Source organism: Silene latifolia, chromosome 7, assembly GCF_048544455.1.
Source record: "Silene latifolia isolate original U9 population chromosome 7, ASM4854445v1, whole genome shotgun sequence".
In the NCBI taxonomy this organism is placed as follows: domain Eukaryota; kingdom Viridiplantae; phylum Streptophyta; class Magnoliopsida; order Caryophyllales; family Caryophyllaceae; genus Silene; species Silene latifolia.
Genome location: NC_133532.1, coordinates 126,497,674 through 126,524,523, shown reverse-complemented (window position 1 = coordinate 126,524,523; position 26,850 = coordinate 126,497,674). Strand labels below are relative to the sequence as shown.

General features: G+C 36.9%; 1 protein-coding gene across 4 annotated transcripts; it reads left to right on the top strand.

Moving 5' to 3' along the window:
* The first annotated feature begins 281 nt into the window (after positions 1–281).
* On the top strand, positions 282–23,098 carry LOC141593042 (uncharacterized). 4 transcript variants are annotated; one of them, XR_012521273.1, is made up of 8 exons: positions 282–711; positions 1,636–1,742; positions 3,798–5,030; positions 7,075–7,962; positions 8,181–9,496; positions 9,839–10,279; positions 10,355–11,750; positions 22,546–23,098. XR_012521273.1 is itself a non-coding variant. In XM_074413987.1 (8 exons), exons 3-7 carry the CDS (start codon positions 3,824–3,826, stop codon positions 11,651–11,653), a joined length of 5,151 nt encoding a protein of 1,716 aa, XP_074270088.1. In that variant the 5' UTR covers positions 282–711; positions 1,636–1,742; positions 3,798–3,823; the 3' UTR covers positions 11,654–11,679; positions 22,482–23,098. The 4 variants fall into 4 exon arrangements, 3 of the variants coding, with proteins under 3 accessions (XP_074270088.1, XP_074270089.1, XP_074270087.1); XM_074413987.1 differs by having other exon boundaries at positions 10,355–11,679; positions 22,482–23,098; XM_074413988.1 differs by lacking the exon at positions 22,546–23,098 and adding an exon at positions 14,023–14,106 and having other exon boundaries at positions 10,355–11,660.
* The last annotated feature ends 3,752 nt before the right edge of the window (positions 23,099–26,850 follow it).

Sequence of the window (26,850 nt, the reverse complement as noted above, 5' to 3'; positions counted from 1 at the left end):
GATCTTATATAACCCTACCCATCACCATCCCAACCTGTATCCTTAAACTTAAGTAAATTGAAAATACCCAAATTTCGATTGGGTCATTTTTGGGTTTGACGAAACCCGAGTCGAGTCCAGGTCAATTTTATGTCACAGTATGCAGCAAAAAAAAAAAAAAAAACAATCGGGTCAGATTAATTCGGATTTCTAGTCAATATCGGGCCGTGTACGAGGTCGGATTATTCGGATCAGGTCCATAATAACACTAACACCACAACTCCGCACCTTAACCAATAGACACATTAACATCGCCTCTCTCCTCGACAGGCCGTCATAACCTATTGGCGGTCATGCAAAACCCACGCCGGCGACGCCAGCGAGCCACCGTCGTCGTCTCCACCGTGTCGTCTCCAACTCCACACCTTATCTCCCACCATTTCTTTCCTCTCGGATTCCTCCACCGATGTCCATCATCGCCGGCGACAATATCGAAAAGAACGAAAACTCGGAATTATTTACCAATAACCGTATTCGATGCGGTGTTAACGTAACTTACAAGCTTGTAATGTGACACAAATGCGGAAAAAAGGCAGTGTTAGTAGCAATTAGTGCCTCTAATTACTTATTACTTCAAGATGAAGAGATGTGAATGTGATGAATGATTGGAATCAATGGCGGAATCAAATGTGATCATAATTCTCAATAATCACTCTTATCAAAACTTTGCTGGTAATTTTAATTAATTCATCTAACTTTGTTCCTTAGTTTTTGACATCATGCATTTTGAATTTCATTATAATTTTTTATGTTGTAGATCGATTGTGATTGGTTTCTGTAAATGAATTTAATCTATTTTTCCTTGTTATTTGTGATATATTTTGGTGATATTTGCGACATTTATGATTAAAACTTTGATGGGTATGGATTAAGTTGCTTTGATTTGTAGTGGGCTGTTCAGAGATTTGATGTTTTTTTTTTTTTTTGGATGGCGATTATGCTATTTGAACTTGTGACATTTAAAGCAATTTGATAGGTTTTCGAGTATGCTTTGCAATTTGCCAACTGTTATCTACTCCGTTAAAATTCCGAAAAATGAGGTGAACTTTGTTAGTAAATGGTTATCTCCAGACTTGTACATCGGATAAGGTGTGTTTGGATAGGAAAAATGAAGGAAAAGGGAGGGGAGGGGGAAGGAGGGAAGAGAAAGGGAGGGAAAGGAAGGGAAGAGAAGGGGAGGGGAAATGGGGTGTGGGTGGTTGGATACAATTCTCTCCAAATCTTGCCTATTGTGGAGAGATTTTAATTTGCCTTGGAGGAGGGAAAATGGATCCCTCCAAATCTTTTCCCCTTCATTTTCCTCCACCCTCATTTGCTATCCAAACAAGGGATTTTAAATCCCCTACTCTCTCTCCCTTTCTTTTCTCTGCAAATCCTTCAATCCAAACGTTTTCATGAGTGGTTTATGGAAGCCAAATACACTCTTATTAAGGGAGACAAGGACTGTGTGAGTAGCTGTCAGTCATGTTGGTCGTTGTAAATATTGGTTGGATTATAGTGAGTAGTAAGTGGTGGCAATTCTGAATTAAGTTGTAATCTGTATTAAAAGCTTTCCCAGTATGATTGATCCCTTATTATGATATGGTCACATGGCAGAGATGCGGCGAAATGACTGTTATACGCCCAGATATTTTGTTCCTGCCACCACTGATGTCACGAGTCTTCAGAAAGCTGAAACATTTGGCAGTTCCTCTACTGATGTGGTATGTTTCCTGCAAAATAATGCATTTGACGTCTGTCGTATTTCTATTGTGTTGCAGCTGGCTATTCCTGTTTGTTATCATACTCTGAGTTACCTTGGCTATTCCTATTTCAGCCATTCAATGTTTTCTGATATCTGATATGCAATACCGTAGACACATTAATGTTAATTTATTTTTTCAAGATGGTTGGTTCGCCAGAAATTTTAGGATGATTGTGCTTTAATTTCAAAATTTTAGGAGATGAACTAGAATGCTTCTATGCAATCACACAAGATTGGGAAAACACAATTGTAATTTGTTCAAGTTAGGGTTCAACTGGAAAGAATAAAATATAAATATTTGGGTTTAAATTGTGAATTAGGGTGAATACTGAATACTTGGTACCAAATGGCATTTTTGAGAGTTGATCTTGGAATTGGTGTCACGGCTTGATCACAGTCCTATACTCCTATTGCTTTAATTTTTCATAATCCTGATATTTAAAATCACTTCCCAGGACTCTCTAAGCAAAGGCCTTTGCTAGGCTGAAGGAGCTGTTGTGATTGACACTGCCTTAAAAATGGCGTCATAGTAACTATTGAAGGTTAGCTAACTTGGCCGCATTTCCATCTTGCGGCCTACATATAAATTATAAAACTTTGGTAGGGAAAATGCATTTATCAGCGTAATATTTATTTTTTTCGACAAATTAATAGTGTATGTGGTAGCTACTTTTTGTTTAATATTTGTCAAAGGTATTAGTGTATTATTTCCGGTCACTTATAAACTTGGAGCTTGGATGGCCAAAAGAATGTCAATAAGATGTGAAGGAAATAAGACATAAGGAAATATGCAGGTCATTAATCACAAATTCACAACGGCCGTTAATAAGACACGGGAAAAAAAAAAGATTACAAAAAGGTAGTCAGGAGTAAGATATTCTAAAAACTTTCTCAGATACAGAATTTTCATAGTGATTATAAAAGATAAAAGTCAACGATTAATACATCTTTTTTTTTTTTTTTTATTATACATATCCCCATCGCTATATTTAAAAACTCTGAATAATTCACCTAGTGGGGACGATGAGACATTTTTCAACAAATACTCAGATCTAGAAATTGACATTATGTTTGCTGTCAATAAACCAACGGGAATTCACCAAAGTAGTTGGCAATTTATCTGTAGTTTTTTATTGTCAAGTGTCAATTTTTATGGTTTGGTCAATGCTTAGCACTATATGGAATATTAGTTTGTAACTATGTTTACTCCGACTCAGTTGCAAGTGTCTCGGCCACGACAGGGTTTTGGATAGGGTTATTTTCAGCAAAGTTTTCACCTTTTTAGTCTAAATGAAGTGTCTAAGACTCATGTCGTGTCAGAAACTTATAATGTCCAACACGGGACCAAAGTATAGTATTGAAGTAATATAGTTTTGTCATACTAGTAGTCTAGTATTATAGTGTATTCTCAGCATGTCTCCTCTGAACATGTCTCCAGCATCAAATAGACGGCATTATGCATGAGCTGTAATGCGTGGATATGGCCAATTTGAATATTACAATCTAATTAGCTGTTCACTGCAACTTGTGCAATTAACTAATATTGTCAACTTAAGTTATAGATTAGAGATTGGCATTATGTGAACGGGAAATGAGCCGTTTACTTATTTTTAATACATTTACATGGCATTATAAGTAAAGTAAAGCATACCGAAACTTTACAACTTGGAAAACCAGTTACTTATCTTCATTCTTCTTTGTTTCTTCCGTCTTTCTTTACGTAAGTTCTGATTGTTATTTCTTTCTAAGTTTTTCATTTCGTACTTCCTTTTATGTTTCTCAATTCTTACTTCTGGCGTTGGTCAGATGCAGGTGCGTGTTGGAGTATTACAGCACAACTATTCATGAAAAAAACTAATGTTATTGGGTTAAAATCGGGCATAAAATATCTGAGTGTCATGTTTTTTATGTCACTATATAAGAGCACCATTAAAGTTGATTGTTAAAGTAACATGGTTATTGTGCATCACTTTTCTTAATGTGTATTTTGTTCATTGATGTGTTGGTTAATTAGGACAAGTTGCTTGAACAAAAGAGAAAATGGCGGGAGAATTCGGAGTTGTTTTGAAAGTGGTGGAGCCGATTAGGTCCTTTGTGTTCGATGCTATCGGAGAGTATGTGGGTTATATTGGAAGTTATGAAGACAATCTTGGTGCACTTCGTAAAAGTCTTGAGGAAGTGTGTAATAAGAAGGACGGCATCAAAAAAAAGGTGAAGGAGGGGAATGATAAGCTGGAAGAGATTACTCGAGAAGCTGCTAGTTGGCTTAAAGATGTTCGGATATTGACAAATGATGAAGAATTGAAAGGTCTTATGTATAAGGACACTGAGACAGCAAAATTTGTGGTGAAAATGATGGAGAAAAGGGATCTGAAGAGGCGTATCAGCGAGGACAGTGAGATGCAGGAATTAGCGATCAAAGTGATGAAGAAGCTTGAGGAAGAGATGGACGAGTGCGACGAAGAAACGAGGAAAATGGCGGAAGAGGATTATAAGCAGGTGGCTGAAGTAGTGGTGGAAGTGATGAAGGATACTATTGAGGATTTTAAAAAGCTTATGAAAGAGGACCAAAAGATGGCAGTAATAGCCACAAGAACGTTGAAGGATAGAGACTTAGATAAGCTTACAAAAGGCGATCAGGAGATGGAGGAGATTATCAGAGAAGCTGGGAATATAAGTGATGAAGAATTTTGTCGGAATCAGAAGAATGAGGAATCCGATGCTCTGCTGGTTAAGATACCTACTGTAATCATGGGTGATAATACAATTAAAGAAGCCGCTAAGAAATTGTTTACACCTTTAGCTAATCTGGTTATACCTCTTGGGAAATTGATGGATGATGCTAATTTCAAAAAGGCTGTACCTGAGGCCGACGGTGTCAAACTAGGGTTGGAAGTCATTGATGGACTTCTGATCAGGGGCCGCAGATTAAAGGAGGAGGTAGATGATAACACTAAACAACACCGTGGTTGCTGCTGCTCCTCCCTCTCACTTTGCAATGATTTTCATGGCCGTTATCTAATAAGCAAAGCTGCTGAGTTTATGAGCAAACATATACAAGATGAAATTATTAATAAATGCCCACAATATCCAGTTACTCTGCACATAAGAACAATAGATTTGAAACCGATTCCTACTCACTTCCTCAAGGGTTTGGATTCTAGGACTCAACTCCTTGACCAGATTTTGGAGAAGCTTATTGATGATCAAGTTGATTCCGTTGGTGTGTTCGGCATGGGTGGGACAGGTATTTCTTATTTTTTAATGGCTCCATGTTGTACTTCTTTTACGATTTTTCCATTTGGTAGTTTTACCCAGAAAGAATTAGAACATATTAATTTCCGTTTCATTTGATTGTTGATGCTTTTGTTCTTGGTAATATTAGGGTGAAGTGTGAACCATATCAATTAATCAACAACAACATCAGAGCCTTAATCCCAAAATGATTTGGGGCCGGCTGACATGAATCATCCTTTAGAACCGTCCATGGGTGAACGCACACCTCAAAATGCGAAAATATAGATAACCATATCAATTCATCAAAATGCCTAAAATATGTCCATCAAACACTGATTAAAAAAATGAGTATGAGAAAGAATAGCTTAAATCAAAAATTTACAATAATATGTCGAAAATGAATTAATAACAAATATGTCCACCATACACTAAATTCAAACAATAGAACAAGCACCAATGAATTACATTTGAAATCTAAAACACCAAAATAAAAAACAAAATGATATGATATAAAAAATAATCATCATAATTAAACCGCAAGGGATGGCTGGAAGAGGTTGATATAGGATTGTCAGCCGGAAAGGAAGGACAACTTAACAAGCAGAATTGAGTTTTTTTTTTTTTTTTTTTTTTTTTTTTTTTTTTTTTGCTTATATAGGACAATTGAAGGAAGGATAATTTGAAACTAAGAAATAAAACTGAATCTGTTAAAGCTAATATAGTATGGTTCTGTTCACCAAACCAGTTTGGTGTTTCTGGCGAGCTGTTGGTTGTCTTGGTATGCCGTATGCATCGGCCGTCAGTGAAACTGGCGATGGAGTGTGGTGGGCTTGGACATGGGAGGGAGAAAGGGGATGAGGGAGTATAGGAATTAGTAATATGATGAGTATTAGGAGGAGTTACGAATAAGTTGGGTTATTATGAGAACTATTTTTGCCATTTAATGAAATGGGGCAAATCAATGAATGATCCTAATATGGAGAATAATAACTTTTCCTTAAAATAGGACAGAGTATTTGCTTTCATGGGATTTCGCTTCTAACAAAAAAATTATGAGCAAACTTTTCAAGTACAATGATCACAACTTTAGATGATGAAACATTCCCTCAAACAAACACAAGGAGATAGTCTGCAAATGCTAGGTGAGAAAATTTCATTTTCGATCACTTACGATGATAAATTCTATCGTTTCCTCTCGTTGCACCTTCTATGAGTATTCTTGAGAGCATTTTCAAGACCCATGAATAAAGAGTCTTGGAGAACGCGAATCTCCTCGCCATGTTTCAACTTTCAAGACCATGAACGAAGAGTCATGAAAAGAAAGAGTATCTAAGTAATTTGTTTTATTTCAAGGCCCATGAAATTAATTTAATCGAAAGTAAACTCACTTGAATATTTTGTAGTTTACCGTGTTTAATTGAGACATACAAAGACCAAGCTTTTCTGAACTCCTTTGTTTCTACTCAATCTATTCATATATTTTTTTTTTCTTCTTTGGATAAATAAGGTAAAATTACAAAAGTCTCATTACTTTGTCGAGAAATTCTTGAATACACCGGGTGTACCATGTCACTGTACATCAAAACCAAAGAGAATAATGGAGATGACAACATTTTCCGTTAATAACTACGAAGAATTTATGTATTATAAAATGGAAGAGTTTTATTTGGTTAGGGTATACCACATCATCATACACCATCATCATACACCGGGTGTACCTAAGAATTTTTGCTGTCTTTGTTTTTGTAATTATTTCAGTTTGACTATTTTAAACATACTATTAAAACCCTAACATAATGTAGTTTCTCCACCCAAAATAAGTCTATTCTCTACAATATTTTCTCTGCATGAGTAAATAATTAATTATATTCAAAAACCAATTTACCGAATTTCATAAAACTCCAACAACCTCATTTCTTTCCTTTTATGTACCTCCCTCCTTTCTCCACTCCAAATAAGTCATATAAAAGGGTGGAGTGTTGAAGATTGATTGATTGATTGCCTAGAAGTTATCTGTTTTCATTTGATTGATATCTTTCAAACATTGTTAACAGGCAAAACCACATTGGCGAAAGAAGTAATCAAAAGGGTTAAAGATGCTTTTGCCATAAAAGTGATGGTGGAAGTTTCGGATGCCCCAGATTTTGTGCGCATTCAAGCCGCCATTGCTGAATCAATTGATCTGCCTTTGCATGATGTCGACAATGTTGCTCAAAGGGCTATTAGAGTATATAATAGACTAATTTCAGAAAAGGAGAAGAAAATACTCATAGTACTGGACAATGTCTGGAAAAAGTTGAATTTAGATGAAATTGGGATTCCAGATACGTGTAAGCTTCTGTTAACAACTAGAGATAGAGAGGTTTGCAGAGTCATGGATGTAGAAGATGTTAACATACTTGAGGTTGGTGTGATGGATACAAATGAAGCTAGAGAGCTCTTCAAGAGTCAGGCTGGAAATCAAACTGATGTTGGACAATATAAAAACTTGGTTGAGAGATTGTTGAGCAAGTGTGGAGGCTTACCTCTTGCTATTGTTGCAACAGCCAATTCGCTAAAGGATAAGGATTTGTCTAGTTGGGTAAAATTTGCAGATGACTTGGAAAAGCCTATCTCAAGCCAAATGAGTGGTGATTATCGTCATACCTTCACAATCTTGAGCACGAGTTACAAGTTTATACAACCCGATGGAAAAAGGATATTCTTCTTGCTTGTTTGTTTATCCCCTCTTGGTTCGAGTGTATCATTTGAAATCCTAATGAGATATGGCATGGGTTTAAATTTGTTTGAGCATGTGAACAATCTTCCTGAAGCCATGGAGCAAGCAATTACATGGGCTAATGAGCTCATGCTAGCGTCAATGTTACTAGAAGGTGATGTCAAAGGGGATGTCAAGGTTCATGACATCGTGCGAGACTTTGCAATTTCATATGCCGCAAAAGGTACGTTGTATGAAATAATGTCAACCTTTCTACTTACTCACATCAATTGGGAAAAATTGCTTATGTTTAATTTTGCATGCTTTTTAAGGACTTTTTGCGTAACTACTCATAAATATTTGTGTTTGAAATATTTAAAGCGTTGAAAGCCATTGGAAAGAGTAACACCCACGAGAAAAAAACTAAGATAATAGTTTCATTTGTTTGTCTTTCACTTGTAGAGGAGGAGCACAAGTTCATAGTGGAAGCCGTTCCTCGTTGGCTGGATGATGAGACTTTGAAAAAGTACACTGCCATGTCATTGACGTCTAAGAATGATTATTCTCGCCTTAGTGGAGTAGAGGCTTGTAAGCTTCAAATTCTGATACTGAAAGGTGACTTGTCACCAGACTTTGATGACTCCTTCTTCAATGGTATGGTGAATCTAAAAGTTTTAGCGGTTTCAAACATAAACTTTCAACCTAGTTTACCACAATCAATGCGTAAATTAAAGAAGCTAAGAACATTGTGCATGGAAGGTTGTAAGTTGGGAAATTTTGAACTAGTTGGTGAGCTGGTAGATCTTCTTGTTCTTAGTTTACGTGGATCATCTATGGAAAACATACCCAATGAAATTGGGAATTTACGCAAACTTCGATTACTAGATTTGGGTGGATGTACTTCTAGTAAGTTACCACTAATTCTCACCAGCGTCTTAAATAAACTCTCTACATTAGAAGGACTCTACATGTATATTAAGAGGCAGTCAGTTCTCGAAACGGAATCTGAATATGAAGAAGCATATGCTGTTGAGAATATTAGACTTCCTTTCTTGAGGGCACTTGAGATAAAAGTAGAGGATACAAAAGAACTGCCATTTGATGGCCAGGTTATCAAAAATTTAGATAAATTCAAAATCTCTCTAGGGAGTTGTGACTTCAGTGAAGAGGATCTCCAGAACTTTTGTCGTGCCTTATATATTGCGTTCATTTACGACGCGGGTATATCTCTAAAAATAAGTTGTCTTAAGGAATTGTTTAAGAATGCTGATTTTTTAAAGATTTACGACAGTAGAAATTTTGAAGACGTTGTCCCACATTTGGACCAAGAGGGGTTTAGAAGCCTAAGATCTCTTCACGTTGTTAGCTGCCATGATATGAAATGCATTGTCGATGAATGCACGATGAATAACATGATAGTTTTTCCAGGTCTCCAATCAATAGAACTTGCGTATATGGATAGTTTAGAGAAGGTATGTAATGGAGATGTTTCACCAGGATCATTTTCTAGCTTACAAACTATTAAACTATCTTGTTTGAATGAGTTACGGTATGGACTACCTCTTGTCCCACGTAACGTGAAAGAGTTAGAGGTGTTTAGTTGTAAAAAGCTCGAGTTCATATTCATTGAGGATGAAGAAATACTAACTATTGATCTACCATTTTTAAAAACATTGGACCTCGACAAACTTCCTCATTTGTCAAGTTTGGTTGGACCAAAAAAGTTTGCTAATTGCCATGACGCTTTACAGGGGCCTCGACTTTTATTTGGAAGGAAGGTATGCTTTCTTGTTTTTCAGACTCCCTTTACCCATTTATATAGTCATCTTTTAGCCTTTTCTCCACCAAATTAATCGTCTACTTCATTTGATCTGAAGATATGTTTTTTCTTAAACTATTTGTTTCCTTTATAATTGGCTTATTGATATGTGAGAAATTAAATATTTACTCTTCAATGTGTCCCTTCTTATTCTGTAATTAAATATACTGTATCACCCTCATTTGTTATGCATATTTTCTCCACGAAAAATTCTGCGTCAAGACTAATGTGCTTATTAAATACGGAGCATCATATAAGGGATAACTCTTTAATATTTTGTTACTTTTGATTTCTGTTGCAGATTGGATTACCATCCGTAGAGTTGTTGAAATTGAGAGACTGCAACAATGTTGTTAATCTGTGGAGCAAGGAAATCTGTACCCCTGGATTTCAGAATTTGAAGGATATAGAAATTATCAACTGTGAAAAGTTGTCAAGTGTCGGCTCACCTTCTGTGTTTTCTATCCTCGTACAACTTGAAAACTTATGTATAAAAAGGTGTAATGGGATGCATAAAGTCTTATCTCATGAAGAAATAGAAGAATCGGTGATTGGTGAACAGAGTATCGTATTTCCTCAGTTGAAGTCCTTGGAGCTCGGCCAGTTGGGGAATCTTGAGAATTTCTACGTGGGACGATCCAAACTCGAGTTCCCAAAATTAAAAACGTTGATTTTGTGTAACCTTGAGAGCATGAAAATGTTTGCCAAGTTAGAAAATTCTTTAGTCTTGTTCAATGGAAAGGTAACCAGTTATCTGTCAACCATTATCTACATATACTCCGTTGTTAATTAGCTAACGGAATTGTTCTAACTGTAGATTGATTATCCATGTCTGGAAGAGCTAAAGGTGATAAGTGTGAATGATGAAGTGACCGGGCTATGGGATATGCAATCATTGACAACAACGTTAAATCCTGCTCCGATGTTAAGACAACTGGAGCTAGGCAGTTCTGCGGTGTTAAGAGAAGTGGAGCTAGGCAGTTTAGCAGGGTTGCGACATATCCCAAACGTAGTCCTGGAGAATCTCTCTTCCCTCACACTCTCTGATTTATATTTTCCGGATGGTGCTGTATTTTCATCATCAAAATTAGAGGAGAAGGGTGAGTTTGTATGGATATATTCACAGCTGCCAAATTTGGAAGGGTTAAATGTGTCTGGAAGCGAGTCATTGAAAGAGTTGTTCGAAAAAGAGTACAGTGCTGTCGATGATGCTTTGACGTTGTTCTGTGGGCAGATCAAAACATTAGAGTTGAAGTCTTTGCCATCACTGAATCTCATACCTCTGCATCTCTTTAAGAGTATTGCTTCCCTCACTTTGTTTGAATTGAAGTGGGATTATTTAATTTCAGCTGATGTCCTTTATTCGTTACACCAACTTCAATTTCTTGAAATTATGGACTGTCACAACATGGAAGCAGTTGTGATCAACGTTGGTTCGCAAATCGAACTCCCTAGCCTCAAGGAGTTACGTTTAGTAGATTTGAGATCTTGTATAAGCATTTCTTCCATGCCAAATAGTGAAGCCACCTTACTTCTACCATCACTTGAATCACTCGAAATCATCTGCTGTGACGAGTTGGAATACTTTTGGCAAGGCTCAATTTTCGCTCCCAGATTACAGGAATTGTACACCATAGAATGTCCTAAGCTGCAACACTTATTGGTAGGTAATCTAGAGGATACAATCGAGTTGCCGTCTTTGCAAAAGGTGTCATCTTTGATGTGCTTTAATTTCAAGTCCATTTCAACCGGGTTTCTAACAGCACCCAAATTAAGAGAGGTGCTGCTAGAGTGGGTCAACATGGAGTGTTTTTTCCCAGGTAACCGAAATCATGATGGCGATCTACAATTACCTTCTCTGGAGGTTGTGGATATCTCTGATTGTCCTGATCTCCACGCATTCTCATTCACGCGTTTAGTGGCACCCAATTTAACTCAAGTTACATACGAGAGAATAGAGTATTCAATGCTGCCATATGAGGACCTGAACCACTTCCTTAAGGAAATGAATACTATTAGCAACTCTAAAGAAGAGGAGGAGCTTGATGATGATGAAAATGATAGTGATGGTGGTGATGGTGATGAAGATAATGTTGATGATATTAGTGGAGATTGATTGATTGGTAAGTGACATCATTTCTTGTATAGATGAGATTGTTATATTTGCCATTAATATAGTGGAGATTGATTGATTGGTAAGTGACTCCTCACAAGTACTCCGTAGTCCCCATAGTAGTTATTAGTTGTTTCATGTGAGGAGTTCAAGTCCAGGCATTACGTGGATCATGTTTCATGTGTATACAAATAATCATCTAAGCTCTTAGAAGCATTTTCTCAACTATTACTACTATTTAACAGTTCTCTCTTAATCAAATTTATTCATCTTCGTACCATCTTCTCCAAAACAAAATATACAGTATTTTTTACTAATATTATGTATGTTTCCACAGATTGGTTTGTCATTTCTTAATGTAACTGACTTGATCTTTCTGTTTTACGAACAAATAAAGTCATGCTTCATTCTTAAATAAATTAATAGAATGGACAACATTCTTATATGAAGCATAAAAGTTGGAGTCTTTAATATGCTCCAAAGATATATGTTTAAGGGTCTGTTCGACCAAGCTTTTTAAGTGCTTTTCTAATTGTAAAATTAGAGGCTAAAAAAAGCCACTAAAAAGTAAAAGCTACTTCCACTTCTCCCAGAAACTCTTGGATTCCACTAAAATTTGTTAAGAAACTATTTTTACAAAAGTTAGGTCAAATAACCACAACTTTTTCAAAAAGTAGTTTACGAAAAAACTCCTAAAAGTAAAAACTTTTTCACATAAACTTGGCCAAACAACACCTAACTCTTTTTAATTATTCGAAAAAGTAGTTTGTAAAACTGAAAACATTCTTTTGTATAGATAATAGAGATTTCATTAACTGGTAGTTAAATGTATCATTTTCTTAAGAATACTGACATTGACATATTTACTCAAACTGTTTTGACATGAATTTGATTAGAGCATGCTTTTGATGTGTTTCAGTCTCTGCCTAAAAATTATAGAACCGTGAAAATAATATAATTTAAAAGTGGGTGAATTCGTAAAAAGTTGACAAATTTTTACTAGTTATGTCGATTGTTTTAGTCGTGAAATTTTCTCGTTTGGCTCCTCTATTAGGAACAATTGTTAACTTTGATTATTTCTTGTAAATTTCTTTTTAAATTTTTATTAGGATACACTGACGTATTCAGAAATTTATATTTGGCGGGTTAAATTTAAAATACAATATAAAATGACTAGTTGTGAAAGCCAAATATGTAAGGGGTTACTAGTTTACTACGTTGAATTTTTGAATTTTCTGGTAACTATTGATGGACCACTGTTGCTCTGATAATGATGGTCTGATACCCAATTACCCATGTTAGTTTTCATTGTCTTGCAGCTACAGTCGAGTTTTTATAATCTCCAATTAACTTGTTAATATTTTTATCCTGGTAAAACTCGTGTATTTTTTTTCGTTCGTGTGTGTTTGCTGTTGGGTAGTGACGAGTACAACACTTAAATAAGTACCCGTGATAGCACTTGTACCCGAGTAGTTATTAATTCAATGGTTGATGAGGGGAAATTATAGAAAGATTTAAGATAATGTGCTTATTTTACATGTCTAATTTGATGAATTCGGTTTTTTGAAAAAATCCATGACTCACTCACCCTGATGTAACTCTTCCTCGCCATTGATGTTGAGTATGTCAAGGTATAATCCCATTACTTTAACATTGAAACATGATGTTAACTGCTTAGTTTGCTTGATCTGCGAATTGGTGAATACGACTCGCTCTTGAACAGGGGTAGTGTCCTCCCCAATCCGATGAATTTATTTTTGGAGGATGATGATATATCCTTTAGAGCTCTACATAGTTTACCGCTTCGCATCTGTTAGTCATCACTAATATACATCTTGAGTTTTTGACTGGTTAATTAATGGTCCGAAACTGTGTTTATCACACGTTGCTTATTGATTGCTTCCTTAACACGGCCAACTACTGAACATCAATTTGTACTAAAGATTTTATACCTGTTTGTATCAAGAGTAACTACATATGCAGGAGTAGCAGGAGTCTTACTAGAGGAACTGATGAATTTCCTTGTTTTGCGACCTAAGTAGGCGAAGTCATAGGTGTACGTAGCAACTTTTTTTTACTGGTTGCTTCTTGTTTGTTTTGAATCTTCAGTATGGCGCAGGGGCGTATTCTGAAATTTTATGCATGGACCGCTGTTTAAATTGTACTCGTATGTATTTATGAACGAGGGTTAAGTTTAAATTCAAGGTGAATTTACTAGTTTCTGTTTGGTCAGTTTCTCGTGTACTCTGTGATTGTGATTGTCGTGTCTCTCATCTGCACCAACAAGGTGATTGCAGTTTAACATTTTGATACAGGCCTCGAAGTGTTCCATCATATTTATAACTTATGTTATACTCCGTATGTTTATGTAGAAAGTGGCTACTGAGATGGAGGTGAAGAGTATGCCAACATTTGTCTGATCATGGATAGCCAACCTGTTGACAACCTACTGGGCGTGAACCCTGAAGAGATTACGAAGAGAATTGACGCGTTTTAAGTCCACCTGAGTAAATGTTGCCTAATGTCCGGCTCCATGGCGCCCTGTTATATGTAGTACTGTATTTGTTTTAGTTGGTTGAAAGCTAGTTTATCTGTTGTTGATCACTAAGCCTTGAAATTAATTTCTTGCAAGTGTTCGAATGTTATTTCATGGCTATTTGCCATGGTATTAGATACAGATTACTCGGTAAATCACTTTATTAATCACTTTTGCTAGTTCTACTAACGATTGTATCTATTGGTAATTGTAATCGTTTGTCCTTTAAAATTGCTGATGGATTGTAGTGACTAGTGACCCGAGTAATTGATTGTAAAGACTCTTGAGCCTTCCGATCCAAAAAAATCAAGGAAATTTTCATGTGGAAACTGTTATCTAATACTCTTTCTATTGTGTCCGGGGGTAAGGAGTTTGTCTTCAAGTCCTCTTCATGCTGAAGCCTTGGCTTTAAAAGGAAGCTCTTTTATGGGCTTTATGTAAAGGTTATCTTCACTTATATGTAAATTTGGACGGTCTTAACTTGATCTCATAGGTAATTACGGAGATAACGGAAAGAATATAGTTTCAGACAACCATAAGATCGGAAGTAATTTGCATTGTCTATCTCTTAGATCCCGTTCTTTTGGGCTGAAACGAGCTGAATTGAAGTGAATGAAGATGCGCTGAATTGAAGTGAATGGAGATGAGCTGAATTGAACTAAACGGAATGGAGCTGCGATGAAGTGAATGGAGCTGAAGTAATTAATTTTTTGAAGAAATGAGTTGAATAAAACTGATTGAAACTGAACTACATAGAGCTTAAATGAGCTGAAATTAAGTCGAAAAGAACATGACCTTGGTTTATGTAATTGGAGTTTAAATAAAATTGCTCATTATCTCAGTTGTGCGGTAACTTGTCAATTTATTGAGTTTGTTAATTATTGTTGAGTTAATCTTGCTCATGATTCATAATGCCTAAAACAAAAATTCTTGCCCAAAGTCCGTGTTATAGAATAATTTATACGTTAATGAGTTTTCTTTTCTTACGTTTAAAATTCGAAAGCAAAATAAAAAATAAATTTTCAAACTTTGTTTTCAATACACAAAATTTAAAATCGAAACTTATCCGCCAATTTAAATCCGCGTCATAATCCTCCCGGTTTCTTTCTTCATTTGGTCTCTCTTAAATCTTAACCATATGAGTATATCCATTTTAGGAGTAAAACGGGTTAAATAATACACGTCTTGACTAAATAGGATAATTATTTTGTTACCATAATTAGTGAGAATATATTGTTAATCTTACCATATTAAGGTTATTAACATGTGCCCTTAGGGCACATTTTAGAAAAATCCTTTTTATATTTATGGTATTGGGATCTCGTAGAGCTGCAATGTCATGGTACCTGAGGTGAGTACGAACTTAAAATCGACTCTCTTCTTAATGTATTTTGTTGTTTTGTGGATTTGTGTTTCCTGTTTAAATTTAACTCTGCTGTATTTGAATTAATCAATTTAGGCAATTCCTTATTCTGTTGCGACTATGACCGCTTCAAGTTGTCGTCCTTTTTTGTTATACTAGGATTTTTTGTTATGCATTCTTTTTTTATTCTGTTGGATGGTTCTAAAGGATGATTCATGTCAGCCGATCCCGCAAATCATTTTGGGATTAAGGTTCTGATGTTGTTTGTTTGTAGGATTATTTGTCGAGTAGGAGCGGTTGATTGGTGACAATTATTTTGAGGGTTATAAAGTATGCAAGAAAATTAAAAACCGCAAATAACACCAGAATTTAAGGTCTTTCAGTAATGATGTAGTAGCTAAGTCCATCGTACGTAAGAGATGAAAATTGTATCTATCAATCTTTAGGAATTACAGTGTTATAAAATAATGATGGTGATTAGGTCATGAGAATGCCCAAGAAATACACTCCGACCCGGGAACATATGTGAAACCGCCTTACAAATGTATTTGTGTACATTTAGGTATACAGAGTCGTCAGTCGAGTTGCTAATCTGTTATCTACAGATGTATTGTATCAGCTCTTTGTGGTCCCGCAGTTTCTCAAGAAATACAGTTCAACATTCTTGTAAGAATGCACTTGTCCAGGGAAAATTGGATGCAAATCATATTAGTTCTTGTCGATGATGAGCACTTGACCGGATCAAAGTAATTGAAAACTAGGGAATGATGCTGAATAGTCTCAATAAGATCTCCAAGAATGGTTCTTACATTCTTTCTTTCTTTCTGATTTAAACAGTATTTAGTACCGAGTATATTATATAGTCTTGTGCATTTTCTACTGCAGCACTGCATCATTCAGCAGGGGTAGAGATTTATACCTACGTGATAACCTTTAAAGAGTTCAGACAAGGGACTGTAGCTTATAACTTACGAGTTGAGTAAACCTGACAAAGTGACAACAAGTTACTCCGTTCGGATCATCTGCCAGCTGGGTCAAGAGATTGGGAGATTTAACACTTTAACTATGTTACAAGAGCATTGTTATTAGTCATTATATTTTGCTTTCTGGTGTGGTACTGCCTGTATCTGCTGTTGTGAATAGATAAGAAGTATTTGCTCATCAGAGTTTCAAATTCAAGTTTTGATGCTATTATGTACTAACCTCTGTCTTGAAAGTCGTTCCCAAGGATTAGTTGGTTCTTTAACACGGCCAATTCTGAGAAGGAAAATGAGTTAAGTCTACCTTACTCTAATTTTCTCAAATTGTACTGAATTACGGAGTTTGGATTTTCAGCCAATTGATTCCATCCTTAAAGATGCCAATAACTGAACAATCAATTTGTACTGAAGATAGATTTTAATATTTTATACCTGTTTGTTTCAAGAGTAACTACGTAACCAAGAGTCTTAGTCTTACTGGAGGAACTGATATGAAAACACTAATCAATCATGATCAAGTATGATGAACATGATGAAGAATGATGAGAATGATGAAGATATGAATAGAAGATTTTAGAGAGAGGAACGAGAGAGAGAAAATGATTCTTGTATAATGATGTAGTAGTTTACAGAATTACATTGTTCAAGTATATATAACAAATTCTGTTATGCTCTTAACTAACTTCTTCAACAACTTTGTAACAAACTTTCTAGCTTTGACTTCTTGACTTTCTATACATCCTATATTCCTATAATCCCCCCTCAAGCTGGACTGTCTTGATGAAGATGAAGGCCAAGCTTGAACGAGAAAGCTCTATGTTCAGCAGCTCCCAAAGGCTTCGTCATAATATCAGCTAGCTGTTCTGTACTCTTGACATGTGCTGTTTTGATGAGCCCGTCTTGTTGCTTGTCTCTTACAAAGTGGCAGTCAACATTAAGGTGCTTAGTACGCTCGTGAAAAACAGGATGCAAGGCAATATGTTCAGCAGCACGGTTATCACAATATAGAGGAATAGGTAGTGGTACTTGCACTTTGAATTCAGCTAATAACCTCTCAATCCAAACAATCTCACTTGTTGTATACGACATGCTGCGGTATTCTGATTCAGCAGTTGATTTACTGACAGTCGCCTGCTTCTTAGTCTTCCATGAGACCAAACTTTTACCCAAGAAGATGCAATATCCACTCAGAGAACGACAACTAAAAGCGCATTTAGCCCAGTCAGCATCTGAATAAGCCCTGAGATCTGGTTGTGCTGCAGATGAATAAAAGAGACCAGTGTTGACAGTACCTTTTAGATACTTAACAATATGTACTGCAGCCTGATAGTGTTCTTGTCTAGGTTGAGAAACAAACTGGCTTAAGTGTTGTACGCTATAGGAAATGTCTGGCCTGGTCATATTCAGATAAAGCAGTCTTCCTATGAGCCTCCTATATGGTTCTGGATCATCTAGGAGAGTCCCTTTGACAGTAGAGAGTTTTAAGCCTTTCTGCATAGGAAAAGCAACAGGTTTGCAATCTTCCAAACCAACATCCTTGATGATATCAAGGATGTACTTCCTTTGATTAATCATGATCCCACTTGAATTTCTAGCAACCTCTAGCCCTAAGAAATATCTTATTGGACCTAGATCTTTAATAGTGAATTTGGCATGCAAACTTTCCTTGAGAACAATGATATCCTCTAGCTTATCACCAGTGATTAGAACATCATCAACATAGACTAGTACTGCTATAAATCTTCCTGTTATAGCATCTGTTCGTGTAAACAAGGAATAATCCTGCTTTGACTGAATATAGCCTGCATTTGTTAAAAATTTTGTGAGTTCTAAATTCCATTGACGTGAAGCTTGCTTGAGTCCATATAGGGACCTTTTTAGTCTGCAAACCTGTCCTTTCTTCGCTTTAGAATACCCTTGTGGAGGCAACATATACACTTCTTCATCTAAGAATCCATGAAGAAATGCATTGTTGATGTCCAATTGATGTAAAGGCCACTGTTTTATGGCGAGCAATGCCATAAAAACCCTTCTGATAGCAAATTTTGCAACAGGACTAAAAGTATATTTGTAATCTTTATCTTTTATTTGATTATAACCCTTGGCCACAAGTCTTGCCTTATAACGTTCAACTGTGCCATCAGGCTTATGCTTCACCTTATAGACCCATTTACATCCTATGGCTTTCTTATTAGGAGGTAAATTGGTCAATTCCCATGTCTCATTCTTTTCTAATGCCTGAATTTCGTCAGTCATTGCATCAATCCAGTGCTTATCAGTCATAGCTTGCTTATAAGAGCTTGGTTCAAGTTGTTCTACAACATTACACAAGGATAAAATATAGTCCTTGTCTAGCATATTCAGTTCATTTATGACCTGAATATGTAATGCTGTGGACTTGGGAAGGGTATATTTGTACCCATTTAATAAAACTGAGGGCTTCCTCAGTCTAGTAGATGTTCTAACAGCCTCTGTGACAGGTGGGTCTATGACAGGTGCATCAGTCATAATTTCAGACTCAGAGACAGTAGAAGTCTCAACTGCTGTATCAGTGGACTCAACTGTCATTTCTGTAACAGGTGCATTAGAAGACTGAGTAACAGTCTGAGGTCCTGATGTAACAGGATCAGAAAAATGGAGCAATTCTGATGAAATAACATCAGTTACTAAAGGCAAAGAAGTTGATGAAGATGGAATCTTGTAAGGAAAAATATTTTCCTGAAAGATCACATCTCTATTTGTGAAAATTATTCTCCTTTCAAGGTCATACAGTTTATATCCTTTTTGACCATATGGATAGCCAATAAACATACATCTCCTGGCACGAGGGGCAAACTTATCCCTGAGGGTTATAGGTGGGGTGGCAAAACACTGACAACCAAAAACCCTTAGCTCTTCAAGGTCAGGAACAGTATGATATAGCATCTCATGAGGAGATTTCCAGTCAAGAATAGGAGTAGGCATTTTATTAATGAGGTATGTAGCAGTTAGTAAACATTCTCCCCAGAAACTGTTAGGAACATTGGACTGAATCTTAAGTGCTCTAGCAGTATCCAAAAGGTGTCGATGTTTACGTTCTACTCTACCATTTTGCTGAGGCCTTCCAACAATACTCTTTTGATGAATAATCCCTTTATCTAAAAAAAACTGAGAACATTGCACCTGAAAAAACTCAGTTCCATTATCAGAGCGTATAATCTTAACCTGTTTATGAAACTGTGTTTCTGCAAATGCAATGAACTGCTTGATCAATTTTGGTACTTGAGTCTTATTTTGGATCAAAAATGTCCAGGTTGTCCTAGAATAATCATCTAATACTGTTAGAAAAGAAGTTGCTCCAGTAATAGATGAGGTCTTATAGGGCCCCCAAACATCTAAATGTAACAATTCAAAAGAAGCTTTAGCATGAGAAAAACTTCTAGGAAAAGGCAATTGATGATGTTTGGCCATTACACAAATGTCACATGAGAAATTCTGTACATTTTTTACAAATTTATTCATATGCTGCATCTTACTAAAAGATGAGTGACCAACTCTAGAATGAAAAAGAGCAACATCAACTGGCTTCACAGTAGAACCAGGATTAGCATTACATTGATTCATAGTACTAGAACTAAAAACAAGACTATTGGAGCTTTTATTAAGTTGCAGCAGTCCAACATCCAGTTTGTAGAGATCTCCATGCCTCTTAGCCACAGCAATAAGCTTTTTAGTGGAATGGTCCTAGAATAAACATTGATTTTTACAAAATAAGACATTTAAACCAGTTGATGTGATTAATTTACCAACTGACAACAAGTTATGTCTAAAATCTGGAATATGAAACACATTATGCAAGGTTAAGTTCTCGATCAATTTAGCATTGCCTATGGTGTGCACATATTTGATTTGTACCATCGAGGTAACCCAACAGAAAATAGGATGCACTAAATGTCTAACATTCGTAATAAAGACAATTCAAGTCATATGATCGAGGCGCCCTGTCAATAATCCAAACTGATTTAGCAGATAGATTTTGAGCAGTAAAGACATGAGAGAATGACATACCAGCAAAATTAACAGAAGACTTCAGAATAGAATCAGAATGATTAGCATTAGAAGCATCATTAATAGACTGTAAAACCTGCTGAGTGACTGAATTGATTATGTTCTGAATCATATCAGAAGGAAACTGATGATGCACAAAGTCAGGAACAGACTGAGAAGAAGGATCTGGAACAGCAGCTGGTTCATGAAATGGAGTAACTGCTTCATACTGTGAGTCTTGATCAGAAAATAACAAATCAGCATGATTAGCAGAAGATTGAGGATGCACACGAGGAGTCTGGACAAGAGCCTTTCCCTTGTTTTTCTTAGCAAGAAAAGCCTTATACTTATAGCAATGTTCCTGAATGTGTCCCTTAATCTTGCAAAAAGTGCAAGTCTTGAGCTTATAACAATCCTCAATAACATGTCCATCCCTGTTGCAGTGCGTACAATGCTTGAAACCTTCAGCATCTGGATCTTCCTTAGAGCGTTTTTGCGGACCCTGAGAATCAGATACTGAGGAATGATGCCTCTTCTTAGCAGCATAAGCAGCAGAACCAGCAAACACATCACCAGAAGCATCATTGATGTGTTTCTGCTTCTCAATTTTCTGTAGTAACCCCAAAGCTTTGTTGATGGGAGGAAGTGGTTCCATGGACAAAAGAGTGGTCTGAACGTGTTCGTATCCAGCATTAAGACCCATAAGCAGTTGAATGAGCTTGGCATGTGCTTCTCTATCAAGCAAACGTTTAAGCAACTGACACGAACACTTGGACATAACACCACATGTACACTGTGGAATAGGATCAAGATTATCCACAGTCTCCCATAAACACTTGAGCTTGCTATAATATTCAATCAGTGTAGAATTATCCTGACTAACATTGCTAAGGTCTTTCTTTAAATCATAGAGCTCCAGAGCATTAAGCTGGCCATATCGCTCAATGATCTCAGACCAAAGTGCCTTGGAAGAAGAAGCATATTGAAGATTCTCACGCAAATTCTTTTCCAGAGAATTCAAGATCCATCTGAGCACAAGAAGATCCACACGAACCCACTGATTGTATTTTTTGTCCGTCTTAGGAGGTGCAGCAACTTCACCAGTGATGAAACCAGTCTTATTTTTGGAGAAGAGAGACTGGACAACATCACGCTGCCATTGAATGAAGTTAGAACCATCAAACAACTGAGCAGTAAGTTGTAAGTTTGGCTGGTCAGTAGGAGATAGGAAGAGAGGATCATCAAGCAAGGAGTAGTAACTAGTTTCAGAAGAATCACCCATATTTGTAGTAAAGATTAGAGAAATGATGAAACAGAATCAGAGATTCGTACAAACAGAAGAAAGAAATCTTTGATTGGAACAAAGATTATGATGAAAAAAGAAACGCGGAAGCAAAAACTTATGATTTTGGATCGAATTTTGAAGCTCTGATACCATATGAAAACACTAATCAATCATGATCAAGTATGATGAACATGATGAAGAATGATGAGAATGATGAAGATATGAATAGAAGATTTTAGAGAGAGGAACGAGAGAGAGAAAATGATTCTTGTATAATGATGTAGTAGTTTACAGAATTACATTGTTCAAGTATATATAACAAATTCTGTTATGCTCTTAACTAACTTCTTCAACAACTTTGTAACAAACTTTCTAGCTTTGACTTCTTGACTTTCTATACATCCTATATTCCTATAACTGATGAATTTCTTTGTTTTGCGACCTAAATAGGTGAACTCATAGGAGTACGTAGTTACTTAGTTTTACTGGTTGCTTATTGTATCTTTTGAATCTTCAGTATGGCAGAGTGGCGTATTCTGAAATTTTATGCATGGACTGCTGTTTAAATTGTACTCGTATGTATTTATGAACGGTGGTTAAGCTTAAATTCAAGGTGAATTTACTAGTTTCCGTTGGGTCAGTTTCTCTTGTACTCTGTGATTGTGCTTGTCCTGTCTCTCATCTGCACCAACAAGGTGATTGCAGTTTAACACTTTGATACAGCGTTCCATGATATTTATACCTTGCGTTATTTGTATATGTAGGAAGTGGCTTCACAGGTGGAGGTGAAGACTATGCCAACATTTGTCTGATCAAGAATAGCCAACTTGTTGACAGCCTAGCGGGCGCAAACCCCTGAAGAGATTAGGAAGAGGATTGACGCGTTTTCAGTCCACCTGAGTAGATATTGCCCAACTTCCGGCTCCCTGACGCCCTGTTATATGTAGTACTGTATTTGTTTTAGTTGGTTGAAAGCTAGTTTTTCTGATTGTTGATCGCAAAGCCTTGAAATTATTTTCATGCAGTGTTTGAATGTTATTTCATGGCTATTTGCCATGGTATTAGATACGGAGTACTTGGTCAATCACTTTATTGATCACTTTTGCCAGTTCTAAGAACTAACGATTGTATCTATTGGTAATTGTAATCATTTGTCCTTTAAAATTGTTGTTGGACTAGTGAGTAGTGACCTGAGTAATTGATTGTAAAGACTCTTAGCCTTACGATTCAAGTAATCCGGGAAATTTTCATGTGGAAATTGTTATCGAATACTCTTTTTATTGTGTCCGAGCTAAGACGTGTGTCTTCAAGTCCTCTTCATGCCGAAGCCATGCCTTGACAATTGGATTGTCTTAACTTAAAAGACATGGACTCCGGTCATAAATTTTCCACAAGATTGTTCTTAAGGAGACTTGAACCTAAGTTTCTTGGAAATTTCACCGAAGTTTTAACAATTAGACTCTATCCTTTCAGGCGAGTTTGTTAATTATTGTTGAGTAAATCTTGCCCATGATTCATAATGCCTACAAGAAAATAAAAAAAGTAAAAAAAATCTTGCTCATAGTCGGTGTTATAGAATAATTATAGGTTAATGAGTTTTCTTTTTTTAAGGGGTGTTTGTTTCGCGCATGGGTATGAATTTGGAATCAGGAATCATATCAAACTAGTTGAGATCCCGTGCTAAAGCACGGTATTTGAGAGTTAAAGAACGATATTTGTGAGTTTTGCTTATATAGTGGTCATTTAAGATATTTGTATAAATGAGTTGTACTTATTATAAGTTCTAATGTACGTTATAATGTTAGTAATATATAGCAATAGAAATTGGTATTTTGGGAGAGAATAAAATTTCAGCAAAAAATATTCATAAATAAGTATATGCTACCATCTCAATATATTTTGTACGACATGTTTATACTACCATCTCTGATTCATCAAAAGATCTTAACTATGGAGAGGTTGTTAGGGGGGTATATTGAAAGATTTTATTGAGTAGTATAATTAGGAATAATTTTCGTTTTACTCATTGCAGTACTTTTTGTACCATACTTTCCATTTGTCTACCCTCTACTAAAAAAACACACTTAATTTTCTCTTCTTTCCCTTGTTGAATCCTTCAACCTCCTTCAAATTTTCAATTAGATTATTCCACCATGGAGTAGGTATTTAATTTAGTAATCCATTTTATTACTCCGTACTAATTAAATTGACTCTTTTTAATAATTTTGTATCATATTTTAATTAGGGTTTATGGTGAAATTAATTAGGGGTTAATTGGGGTGGGATGGTTTGGGGGTTTTGGTTGTCGCCGGCGGCCGTTTTACGGTGGCCTACTGATGTAATCGTCGGTGACCATCTGACGGTGGCAACCTGCAGGTACGTTTTGAGTAAATTCTTTATGTACTACATTGAAATGGGAACTGTTCCGGGTTTAATTCCAGAGCAGGTGTTTGATACCACTCGTAGCTAGTAGGATGATGTCCTTGCTTGAATCCTCCTCGCGGTCTCCTGAAACGATGAACAAACTGAGGGCTCGGCTTTGGCCGAGCGTACTCACTCCGACGCTCAAGTCAGTAAACTTAGAGAGAAGTTGTTGTAACTTGGCTAAAGAGTGTATTGTAGAGAGATAAGCAAGATATTACCAGATGAATAGTGGTTATTAGGTTAATTTGTGGATCCTTTCCTCAATGAAGGTTGAGGAGTATTTATAGGCATTCACCTTTTGTCACGTAGTGGCCTAGTGGCCAAGTGGCTAGCAGGTGGAAAGACTTATCTACCCTCGGCCGAGGGACCCATGGCAGGCTCGCCGAGGGTCTTGGATATGAGTACGCGGATTGTGTCCCGGCTGGCTAGTTGTCTGGCCGAGACCTAGATGACAGGCCGATGGGCTCCATCGGCTAGACTGTCTAAGTCGTTGACTTTGCTGTGGGCACCCTTGACCTTGCTCAAAGTGTTGACTTGGTCAGCGGTGCAGAATATGCCCCATCAATTTGCCCCCAGCGTAGTCTATGCCGTGGTATGAGCTCCGATGTATGTTGAGCGTATATTCTGCGCAAGTATTTTTGCAAAATTTTGGTATCGGCTTCTTCTGAAGCATCGGCGTGGTTCTTGTTAGGCCGTACCATATATCCCCCCTCCGCATGGATGCGTAAAGGGTATCCGATGTGGGAAATAATGTGCGGTGGCGAGACCGGGTGAGAGTGCTGGGTTATTTTTGATTGCCCCCGGCCGGTGCTTCCTGGCTTGGTCGATCATGTAGCCGGCGGAGAGAAGGCGCCTAGGAATTTGTTGAGGGAGATGAACAGGCGAAGAGATGTGAATGGGCGTGTTGAATACGCTTGGTAACTGTAGCATTGATTGACATTCAACTGTTGCAACGATTGACATTCCGTGGTTGCATGTCTGACACGTGTCTGCTTGCTGATTGGTTAACGCTTCATGGGCTGTGCCCTGATTGGTCCTTCTTCATGGGCTTTTCCCTATAAATAGGGCAATTATTCCGTGATTTTGGCCATTACTTTCATTTCCTCAAATTTTCAAAAATTCTCCCAAAATCTTCCTCTCTTTAAACTTTCAAGGGCTTTCTATTCTTCCAATCTTCGGTTTTCGATCCGGCGAGTGTTTTTCTTTGAGGTAAACAAACATTTTCTTTTATTTCCGGGTTTAATTCCAGAGCAGGTGTTTGATACCACTCGTAGCTACTTGCGCAGAATATACGCTCAACATACATCGGAGCCCATACCACGGCATAGACTACGCTGAGGGCAAATTGATGGGGCATATTCTGCACCGCTGACCAAGTCAACACTTTGAGCAAGGTCAAGGGTGTCCACAGCAAAGTCAACGACTTAGACAGTCTAAGCCGATGGAGCCCATCGGCCTGTCATCTAGGTCTCGGCCAGACAACTAGCCAGCCGGGACACAATCCGCGTACTCATATCCAAGACCCTCGGCGAGCCTGCCACAGGTCCATCGGCCGAGGGTACGACGGTCATTTCACCTGATAGCCACTTGGCCACTAGGCCACTACGTGACAAAAGGTGAATGCCTATAAATACTCCTCAACCTTCATTGAGGAAAGGATCCATAAATTGACCTAATAACCACTATTCATCTGGTAATATCTTGCTTATCTCTCTACAATACACTCTTAGCCAAGTTACAACAACTTCTCTCTAAGTTTACTGACTTGAGCGTCGGAGTGAGTACGCTCGGCCAAAGCCGAGCCCTCAGTTTGTTCATCGTTTCAGGAGACCGCAAGGAGGATTCAAGCAAGGACATCGCCCTACTAGCTACGAGTGGTATCAAACACCTGCTCTGGAATTAAACCCGGAACAGGAACAAAAAAAACTAGCATTGAAAGTCGTATTTCTTAGTACACAGTGCAAAGTTTGTAGTGCAATGAAAGTAATAGTACACATAATACGTACATTCAACAATTATTGTATACAATTGAAGTAGTAGTACCCAGCAGTCCAGCACACAATAATAACCAGATAGATTATGTGATATTGGAGGAGGAATGGGGGTGTTTAATTTGAGAGAAAATAATAGAGAGAAATTAGAGAGAGAAAATGGAAGGGTGAAATGAAAGGGGTATAATTGTCAATAATGTACTGTGATGAGAAAAATGTGTACTGCGAAAATCAGCGCCCTATTTTTATTACAAAGATATGTAAAATTTGGATATTTTTAGTGCATATTTTAATTGATATTGGTGGACTTATTTGCTGCATATACATTCCTCTATGATATATTACTCCATTTAGGATTATTTGACAGCGTACTAATATTATACAGTAGATTTTAGTGGACTTGTATATGTTATAGATAATTTGACAGTGTACACTAAGCCCAGCATAGTAATATGTAAAAAAAAGGCCCACTTATAGGTGTGAGCATTTGAGCGGGAAAAAGTTAGTGTTTTCTTATTCTTTTAGTTTTAGGGGATTCTACTTGACCATGTTAATAGTAAAGCGAGTTAAATAGTACACTACTTGACCTGTGTAC

Coding starts and splice junctions, on each gene's coding strand:
- LOC141593042 (XM_074413987.1), top strand. CDS start 3,824: ATGGCGGGAGAATTCGGAGTTGTTTTGAAAGTGGTGGAGCCGATTAGG. Junction 5,031..7,074: donor GTTCGGCATGGGTGGGACAG/GTATTTCTTATT, acceptor CATTGTTAACAG/GCAAAACCACATTGGCGAAA. Junction 10,280..10,354: donor TAGTCTTGTTCAATGGAAAG/GTAACCAGTTAT, acceptor TTCTAACTGTAG/ATTGATTATCCATGTCTGGA.